The sequence below is a fragment of the Dipteris shenzhenensis genome, chromosome 8 (assembly GCF_047967505.1).
Source record: "Dipteris shenzhenensis isolate YYH24624 ecotype China chromosome 8, Dip_SZ_1.0, whole genome shotgun sequence".
In the NCBI taxonomy this organism is placed as follows: Eukaryota; Viridiplantae; Streptophyta; class Polypodiopsida; order Gleicheniales; family Dipteridaceae; genus Dipteris; species Dipteris shenzhenensis.
The window spans coordinates 57,241,828-57,252,153 of NC_141603.1; the positions used below are offsets into that span (position 1 = coordinate 57,241,828).

Consider the following 10,326-nt stretch of genomic DNA (forward strand, 5'->3'; position numbering starts at 1 on the left):
CTGGATCCTAAGTCTAAGGAATGCATCTTTCTGGATTATGGTGAAAGTGGAGAGATGGGCTATCGTCTCTGGGATCCAGAAGCAAAGAAAATCATACGAAGCCATGATGTGGTCTTCAATGAGAAGAAGATGCATAAGACACCCATGAGAGATGTGGAAATGAGGAGAATCACTTTCCAAGATGTGAATCCACCCGTGTATGTTGATAGACAGCAAGCTATCCATGTGCCGAATGTGTAGGAAATGGTGCCACCAGGTACTCCCACAGGTACACAATCAAGGGCAGATGATGGATCATCTATTGGTGGCAATGATGAGCCAAATGTGGCTGATATGCAGGTGGGACAGCAAGCTGAAATGCCCTTGTGAAGAACATCTAGAGTGTCTAGACCGCTTGAGAGATTTGTTCCAGGGGTAGACTGTGTGATGCTTACTAATTGCAGGGAGCCTTCTTGCTACAGAGAGGTTATGATGCATAAGGATCAGCGCAATTGGGAGTATGCTATGCAATCAGAGATGAGTTCACTCATAAAGAATAAGACTTGGCACTTGGTTTCTTTGCCACATGAAAAGCAAGCATTGCCATGTAAATGAGTCTACAAGATGAAGATCACAGGTGATGATGTGCCTAAGTACAAGGCCCGTTTGGTTGCTAAAGGGTTCAAGAAAGAGAAGTTGTGGACTTTGATGAGATATTTTCTCTGGTTGTGAAGATGAACACACTCTAGATGTTCTTCACAAGCTGAAATGCCCTTGTGAAGAACATCTAGAGTGTCTAGACCGCTTGAGAGATTTGTTCCAAGGGTAGACTGTGTGATGCTTACTGATTGCAGGGAGCCTTCTTGCTACAGAGAGGTTATGATGCGTAAGGATCATCGTAATTGGGAGTATGCTATGCAATTAGAGATGAGTTCACTCATAAAGAATAAGACTTGGCACTTGGTTTCTTTGCCACATGGAAAGAAAGCTTTGCCATGTAAATGAGTCTACAAGATGAAGATCACAGGTGATGATGTGCCTAAGTACAAGGCCCATTTGGTTGCCAAAGGGTTCAAGAAAGAGAAGTTGACTTTGATGAGATATTTTCTCTGGTTGTGAAGATGAACACACTTAGATGCGTACTTGGACTTGTGGTAATAGAGGATATGGAGCCTATGTAGATGGATGTCAAGATAGCTTTCTTGCATGGGCATTTGCATGAGGAAATTTACATGATATAGCTGGAAGGCTTTGAAGAAAAGGGCAAAGAGCATTTGGTTTGCAAGCTGAAAAAGAGTCTCTATGGTCTTAAGCAAGTGCCTAGAGAATGCTATCACAAGTTTGATGCTTTCATTCGGTCCCAGGATTTCAGAAGAAGTGAGATTGATTACTGCCTGTACACTAAAAGGGCTCAGGATAATAGCTTGATACTCCTGGCACTTTATGTGGATGATATGCTATTGGCTAGTAAGAACACTTATGAGCTTAATGCATTGAAGGCCAAGTTGCATGAGGCCTTTGACATGAAGGATTTGGGACTTGTAGGTCATATTCTTGGTATGCGCATCATGCGTGACCGGAGTAGGAAACTGATCCTTTGGCTTTCACAGAAGGAGTATGTTACAAAAGTGTTGCAGCATCTCAATATGGAGGTGGGGAAGGCAGTAAGTACTCCATTAACTCCATATGTGAAACTGAGTCAGGCAGATAGTCCCAAATCAGATGAGGAGAGGGCCATGATGGCCAAGGTTCCTTATGCGTCAGCGGTTGGGAGTCTTAGGTATGCTATGATAGCTACTAGATCGAACATTGCATTTGCAGTGGGAGTAGTTGGCCGGATATGGCTAATCCAGGAAAGAGGCATTGGGAGGCAGTTAAGTGCATCATGAGGTACATGAAGGGTACCAAGGAGGTGTGTATCTACTTTGGTAGAGGAGAGATGCGTATATTTGGGTACACAGATTTCGACTATGCAGGGCATGTGGATAGCAGGAGATCCACTTTTGGTTATGTGTTCACCTTTACAAGTGGTGCAGTGTCGTGGATGTCTCGTGTATAGAAGTGCATTGCTTTGTCTACCACAGAGGTTGAGTATATTGCAGCCATAGAGGGTTGTAAGGAGGCTATATGGCTTAATCAGCTAGTCAAAGATTTGGGGACTCATACAGGTGTACCGACATTCCATAGTGATTCCATGAGTGCTATTCTAGCTAGCACGGAATCCGGTCTTTCATGCAAAGACCAAAGACATTGAGGGCAGGTACCATTTTATCAGGGAGGTACTTGAGGACAAGCGCATAGAGCTTATCAAGGTTCATACAGATAATAACCCTGCAAATATGCTAAAAAAGAGACTACCTAGTCAGCAGTTTGAGGATTGTTGTGTATTGATGGGCATTAGATAGTACGCTCATTGATTGTTCTCCCTTAAAGGCACATTGGCCTTTAAGTGGGAGGTTGTGGGGGTTACATTAGGAAAAAAGGGAGCCCATTTTGAGGCCCTGTAAGAAATTCACTATTTTCTCTTTTCTCTCTCTACAAAAGCAAAAAAATATAGATACTTGCGTGAGAAATGTCAGTGTGAAAAGGAATAAATATATTCTTTCATATGCTTTACATTCAATGTTCATATAAGAGCAACACTTTTCTGTGCAGAATTTGGTGATTCTGATACTGGAGACGCGTCCGGAATGGCCCAAAACCCCAAGAACGGTACTGGAAACCCTAGAATCGGACATCTGGAGGCCCGAAAATGGCCAAAAAAGGCCGAAAAGTGAGATTTGCAGAAAAACACGATTTGGATTTGGTGATTCTGACACCGCAGACACGTCCAGAACGGCCCAAAACCCCAAGAACGGCACTGGAAACGTTGGAATCGGACATCTAGAGGCCCGGAAACGGCCAAAAAAGGTCGAAAAGTGGGATTTGTAGAAAAACGCGATTTTGAAAGGTCGAAAAGTGAGATTTGCAGAAAAACGCGATTTTGAACCTTTCAAAATCGCGTTTTTTCTGCAAATCTCACTTTTCGGCCTTTTTTGGCCGTTTCCGGGCTTCCAGATGTCCGATTCAGATCACCTCATTAATGTGACATGCTTCTACGAACATATAGTACTATTTCTTTTTCTTATTTTCATCTTCTTTTGTTGAATTTTCAATGTTACGTTGGCCCACTCCTGATTGGTTGAGAGCCTATTTTCTCTCTCTTCTAAAAGGTCCCAAAATAAGCTCCCTTTTTTTCTAATGAAGGCCACTGTACCTTAACCCCGGTTATGTATAATACTCAAACACATATATATATGGATAAAATAGAGGATTAGGGTGTTCTGCACCCACCAAAACTTGTGTCTCTCAAGCTCCCTCTCTCCCTCTCAGCTTCCATTGTGTCCTCACAGTCTATTAGCGTGTCTTTCTATTTTTTTAAAATTTCTACAGAGCGTCTAATAGTGCATCTATAGGCACGTCTATCTATTATATAGACACACCTATAGATGCGAGTCTGTAGACGTGCTAATAGATGCGTAAATAGACGTGTCCGTATTTAAAAAAAAAGGAAACGTGTTTGTGTGCGTTAATGGATGCATTGTGTTGTTGTGAATGTATACATAACAATGACTTTTTCATTATATTCTTATACAAGACGTGCAAACAATCCTTTGTGTTTATTCACAAATGTGAGATGCAAGGAGAAGAACATTCAGTAACCTAGAAACATGACTACAAAGGTGTACCATTCTTTGAATATGTTGGTTTTGATGACCTTATCGGAGCACGATCTTCGTTTCGTGGTCCATTTGCAATACTCAATTGGTTAGCAGCTCCTCCATCCATGTCAACTTTAATGATCACAAATGATATGGTTCCCATAGCCATCTTTATTTGCTTCAATGACTTATAATTCTTTGCGACAAAAGGAACATACTCACTCAGTAGTGTGATGGTGCCCTCAAATGGCTTACCCTTAAGGACTGTTGTTGTGCCGTTAAGGTGAATGGAGTAAGAAGAAGTGCCTTCTTCACCAGTATCGCGCTTTAGCACTACTGATAGTTGTGGCGTGCTCCTGGATCTACAAGTGCTTTGATGCGCATTCACGGAACCTCCAGTTGAACAAGCAAGCTAGCTTGCTCTACTATTAGCTCATCCATTAGTTGCACTTGTTTAGCCATTACCTTAAGTAGTGTCATTTGCTTGTGCTGTCGGAGCTTTACGTTATAGGCTCTGGCTTCCTCGATGGCATGGCATTTCATCCTGGGCACCTCAGCCTTGAGTTCTTTTTCTCTATGCATGGCTTGAAGGGTGGAGAGAGTGAGTTGTCCGTAGTATAGCCATCCAATTCTGTCCCATCAAGGGTGGCTATTCGGCACGACCCTTGGGGAGTGACCTCAACCACGCGGTAGGGATCCATACCTCGGTACTTTAGCTTGTGTTTGGTATTATGGACGCTGTATAGGAGTGCCACATCTCCCTCTGCTAGGTCCTTGTTCTTGAGGTTGCGGTCGAACCACTTTTTACACCGGGCCTTTTCTACATCCTATAAAACCCATCCACTTGCAGCCTATCCTTGAATTGGTCTACATAGGAATGAGGCACAACAAATGTGCATGCATACACCTCCAAATACATAGGAATCGATTGAAGCTATATTGGGACAGTCAACTCACCATCATAGCCAGAACTTTGGCACTTAGTATCAGGTTCTATAGACTTCCCATATCTCTTCACAATCTCTACCAAAAAACATACAAATCCGTCAGCAGAAGGGCAAAACGAATGGATAAACCGAAGAAGAAGTCGAAGCAGAAGAGAGAAGATAGAAGTTTTTCATTTACCATTCCCAAATGTATTAGTATCTGTCTCCATCGCCTCAGGAGTACTTGTAAAGTCTGCCATGAAAAACAATCGAAGAAGCAAGCAACATGCAACAACGACATGTATGCAAAGCAACAGAGCATGTCCACTCTTATAGGCATTGAGGACAACATCGAATCTGCCCGTTTGCCACATAAAATCGATCGAATCTGCCCGATAATCTTCCAACTTAATTCCAAATCTACCCGCAAGCTCACGCCACATGCCATTGCTAAGAGAATGTGCATCATTCGGTTGAGAACATCTACTAAAAATTAAGTGAGCAAAAGACTTTGCATGCAAGCAGACAAAGCGTTTTTGCAGACCATTCACTCACCACAGGCCTCTGAACACATGGAACTACCCTTCCTAATCGCAATTTTCCAGATAGCAGCCGCAGACAGGACAAGGAATCTTTGCACACATGCCAAAGGGCTCCCCAATCACGATTTTTTAGCTAACAAAGTAGCCAAAAATGAGAAAACAATGAATTTACGTTTCTAAACTTTCCCAACCATTCCTATAACCGAATTTGGATGTGCATGACATAATGATCCAAGGGAAAATTAGCCATGCTATAAAGAAAATGTCACATCAATGTTTCTCAAGAGTGGGAAATAGGGTCTTGAGGTTTAGTGCATGGAGTGCTATTTCCCATGGTCCCACCCTTTCCCACCTATTTCCCTTCTATTTCATTTGATGCGTTTGCACACCATAACAGAAATAGCTATTTCTTACTTATTTCCCTTCCATGACATAAGGCCCTTAGTAATTAATTCCAGCCCATCTCCCCTTCCCTCTCTAAGACGACGCTCCATCTTGCAAGCCAATGGACACACTAAAAGATCTTTGATGAGAACCACGATGGGAATTCCATCTTGCAAGCCAATAGACACACTAAAAGTTCTTTGATGAGAACCACGATGGGAATATCAGCAAGCTAAAGCCTGCCAAGATTTTGGAGAAACTTGCCATTACACGTCGTTTCGTTGCTTGCATGCAACTTAAAGACACTCGTAGACTCTCTCGTGAACACTGTAGCTATCTAGTCGTTATGGTATGGAGTGCCAGCAATGTTCTTAAACGATTAAACTTTACCCTTCACATTCTTAAAAGTTGTGCTCTTGACGACACTTAAAAGAGATGTAAAGTGTTGGCAAGCTTGCGTTGGGCGTTCCTCAGTAAGTGGGAAACCCGGTTGTAAGGACGCGACATATATTGTTTCCGGAACTCCGGAAAGATCACTAGAGTCGTATTTTAAGGGGACGATAAAACAATGTCACACCACCGGCCAGTTGCACGATGCTCAGCAGGGAAAAACAAAGGCACAGCGTCACCCATGTTTTACAGACCGGATAGGCGAGCAAAAGTGGACGCGTGGGGGGCGAGGAAATCTGCAATTTTGCGGACGATCCAAAACAAAGCATATTCAATGAGAAGACCTGGCGATGAGTAACAAGGCAGGGGAATAAAACCTTGCGGGGGAGAAAGAGACTGCAGAGCATGTTCTGGTGCGCGAGAGAGAGATAAGATGCTGCAACAGCTTTGGCAGCAAGCATATATACCTTTGTTTGAGCTATAGTTTAAGAGCAATATTAAATCTACGAGAACTATAATATACAACAGAAAAGTTTCTCCTAGCAAGGATATACAACTTTGTTTGTGCTATAGTTTAAGAGCAATATTAAAGCTACGAAAAGTATAGTATACAATAGAAAAGTTACGATTCACGAATAGAATTTGCATTCACTCCATCGCCACCCTATGTACTGTTATACATTCATTGTACAGAGCTCCGTGCATGCTTCAATACTTTGTGTATTTTGCCTCTATTGTTGCTCATCTCCGCCTTGCATGCATTTCCCTTGTACCCTCTCTCCATTCATGCACCCCCCCTCTATAGCATCTTCTACGCATAGTTTTTTTGTCTCTCGCTCTCACTTCTGCTCGATCCTCCCCCACCCAATCTCACGTGAATCAGATTATCTTGCTTATTTTCAGCTCTCCGTCGGTGGCTCTAGCTTCTCTCTTTCGTTTCTTTTCCCTCCTCACGCTTTCACTTTCAAGATTGTCTCGAGTCCTTCACCCCCACTATCCCATCTGCTCGTTGCGGCGACATGGCTTTTAGAACGACTATGAAATTTACATCCACGTGCAATCTCGCGCCAGCGCTGCGTGAAACTACATCTTATACCACACATCTAGGCTCCTCGAAGTCAGCATCCACCGCTCTCACAAATTGAACGAAGCCTACGAGTGCGGTTGTTGCGAAAAGTCCATGAACCCCATGCAGCTATTATGAGGGAATGAACGAAACCCCCTCACACTCGCAAAAAATATTTGCGTGCTCAGCTCTATAAACAAATGGAGTGTTACTCATATGACATTTGTGCTCCCCTACGTAGCACGTAGGTGGGAGCAGTGCTTAAATTTGCTGCACACCTCTAGGCTTCATAAAAAATTCAGTGAAGTCTTTGAAAAAAATTTAAGCTTCAAAATGAAGATGACACTCCGTACAAATCCATTTTAAGCTGAAGATGACAATTGCACAGCCGAGACTAATGCCAGGCCCTCCAGATTCTAGAGCAGGCAGACTCACATTATTTGGGATACATATTAGTAGTATAGTAGATAAATTTTAACTACTAACTATATGTATGTACATTATATGTTGAAGTCTTGGAGAATTGCTTGAGCTTCATGAATGCTGCGCTGGTGAAATTCTTGGGAGTCATATGAAGCCCAAAATTCTAATGAAGCTCAATCTGCTCAGCAAATTTAAGCACTGCACGCTGGGAGCTCGGAAACATGCAAAAGACACGGTCACGTCTCGACCGGGAATTTTGTACATTACATATTTACATGAGAAGTTATACAACCTTCGAAGTTTGATCTTCAGTATTTCCCGGTCATTAGTAAAGGGTTGAGTCAGTAATATGAGTCACAGGGACTCGCAGCATTTATCATCTGCGCTGAAGCTCTGAGTTACAGTTCTCGCTTCGCGATGCAGATCTTTCTCTGTCCCGAATGAACTGGACACCACGGATCGCTTCTTCTGAGTTCGCCTCGGCATTTACCAGCTTTCTGGGAATGAAAATTTCCTCCAGCGATTCATCCTCCTGCACATCTCCACCCTCGCCGCTCCCACCCGAACCTCGGTGAGAAGCCTTACGCTCGCCCCCAGACCAGGCATTTGGCTTACCTAGCAGTCTCTTCCGTTTTGCCTTCTCTTCGAATTCCGACAGCGAAAACGGTGGAGGGATGAATGGAGGTCGGCAGACGTCTTCCAGTGACTCCCATTTAAGACCTTCAAAATATTTGTGGCATTTAATCTCCTCTGCTCCTGTAAGGCACCCTAGTCGTCGTGATGGTTCTTTTGCCAAGAGCCGCTGAATCAAATCCTTGAGCGGAGACTCGTAGCCTGGAAACTCGGGGTCCTTCTGCATTATATTGTGGAAGGTCTCTTTCTGGCTTCGTCCTTTAAACGGTGTGGTACCGTAAATTAATTCGTAAAGGAAAACCCCAAAAGTCCACCAATCTACTGCAAAACCATGCCCAGCACCGCGTAGAATTTCCGGTGCAACATACTCTTCTGTTCCCACAAAACAGATGGTGCCTGAAGATTTACCACGAGTGTCCGCTATCTTAGTGTCGAGGGGAGTGATAACTCCACTTCTTTGAGAAAGAGTCAGATTAGGTTTTGGTCTCTTCTCTGGCATACAAGACCGGAAGCAAGCAAGATTTTGGACCCGATGTCTAGATTTCCTTTTCCTGTGGACCACCTCGACGGACTTCTCTGACCTACTGGGCGTCGTTTCTCGTGAAACCAGTCTCAGGGAGAGGTCGAAGTCTGTAAGCATTATATGGCCGTTCTCTCGAATCAGAATATTTTCTGGTTTCAAGTCACGGTACACAATCCCAAGTTTGTGGAGATGCTCCAATGCAGCCAGTACTTCCGCAGCGTAAAACCTGCCCACCAGCGGATGTGCACATAACTTTTATTCCGTTAGCTAAGCACTAGACATAACTACAACTTCAAGACTTCTAAATTGGACACGGAAAGAAAGAAAACCTATTTCGAAGCTCAGAAACTCAGACTGAGCCGACGAGATAAGGTAAAAGCTTACCGCGTTGCCGTCTCGGAGAATCTCTTCTCCGGTTGCCTCTGTCTGAGCACGTTCAGGTCACCGCCCGAACAAAAATCTATGACCAGCAAAGCGTGCTTCTCCGACTCGAAATGAGCATGAAGCGTTTGGAGAAAGGGGTGGTGGAGCACAGACAAGATGTCCCTCTCGATGTCCGTACGCTGCAACCGTTGCTCTTTTCTTGCATCCTTTCTCATTATCTTGATGGCGAATGGCGTGTTTGAGTGCTTCGACACTACCAAAACTACAGTTCCCATGTTGCCACGACCAAGTGTGTCAATGGGTCTGAAATCGTGAATATTCATAGCATTGCATTCGCTGCCGCAGTGTTCCCTTTGCTCTAGCGGTCTCGCCTGGAAGAGCAGAGGGGGAACATCTACTCCTAGTGCATGTGGAGGCATCTTGGCTTTGAAACCAAAGCAAAAAGCCGGGTAAGATTCCCGTGGCTCGTTTCCAGTGATCAGGTCTTCGGGATGATTGCCATGGCGTTGAGATCAGCAGGATTCAGGAACACAAACAAATCCGTCAGCACGGTGCTCAAATTATGCGGCGGTGGTACTGGAGCTGCTCCGAGCACGAAGAGCTGTACCAACAGCTTATTTAGAAGCCAGTCAACTGTAGCAGTAAGAGCCGGAGGTACGTCAGACTGAACAGAAAAGATTGATTTTGAGAACAGAACTTGATCAGGACTCAGAAGCCCGTGACGGAGTACATGTTTCAGACAAATCACACGGTCGACGTTGATGTTTCTCTTCCTTCCTAGCATTTCAGTTTAGGTCCGCTTGCGTATGTACTATGAACGGCCTGAGATGTCAGAGGCTACAAGTTTCAAAATTGGTCTAGCAATTTGTGCATGCATGATCCATCTTGCACAATCGCCCCTTTGAAGATTGTATTACAGCGGCCAGCCGCACCCTCCACGTGGGCTATCGAGCGTCTCGTACTTCCCAGCAGCAGCAATAAGGGAGGCAAGGTGTGATCAGAGAGAGTCTCGCTCAGAAGCTAGCTGGTGTGGTCCTCCAGATCAGTCGCGCTCAGAAGCTAGAGATCAGAGCGAGCGAGGCCAAGCCAAACGGCCAAGTCCAGATGAAGAGAACTGCCGATTGCCGAAACTTGAAGGCCAAGGGATGCGCCATGCTTGTTGCTCTGCACAGGATAATTGCCCATTATTGGAGAACAATAACAGCTTGCACGGAACTGTTCGACTCAAGACGAAAGATTGACCGGCCGTGAAGTTTACGGTTTACCATTATCTTTTAGCGCCCTCGAGTTCTACCACGGCTACTACTGTCATCTTCCAAGTTGCTCCCCAGCTGTCCGGTCATTAAGCAGCGAGCAGGGCGACGGGGAGACGGGG

The 10,326-nt window shown here is 44.4% G+C and overlaps 1 protein-coding gene across 1 annotated transcript; it reads right to left on the reverse strand.

The window, feature by feature from the left end:
- Window positions 1-7,629: 7,629 nt before the first annotated feature.
- On the reverse strand, window positions 7,630-9,516 carry LOC147899734 (serine/threonine-protein kinase UCNL-like). The gene is made up of 2 exons (XM_087378548.1): window positions 8,952-9,516; window positions 7,630-8,793 (listed from the first exon to the last, which is right to left on the reverse strand). The coding sequence occupies exons 1-2, from the start codon at window positions 9,368-9,370 to the stop codon at window positions 7,788-7,790; spliced, it is 1,425 nt and encodes a 474-aa protein (XP_087234674.1). The 5' UTR covers window positions 9,371-9,516; the 3' UTR covers window positions 7,630-7,787.
- Between the last annotated feature and the right edge of the window lie 810 nt (window positions 9,517-10,326).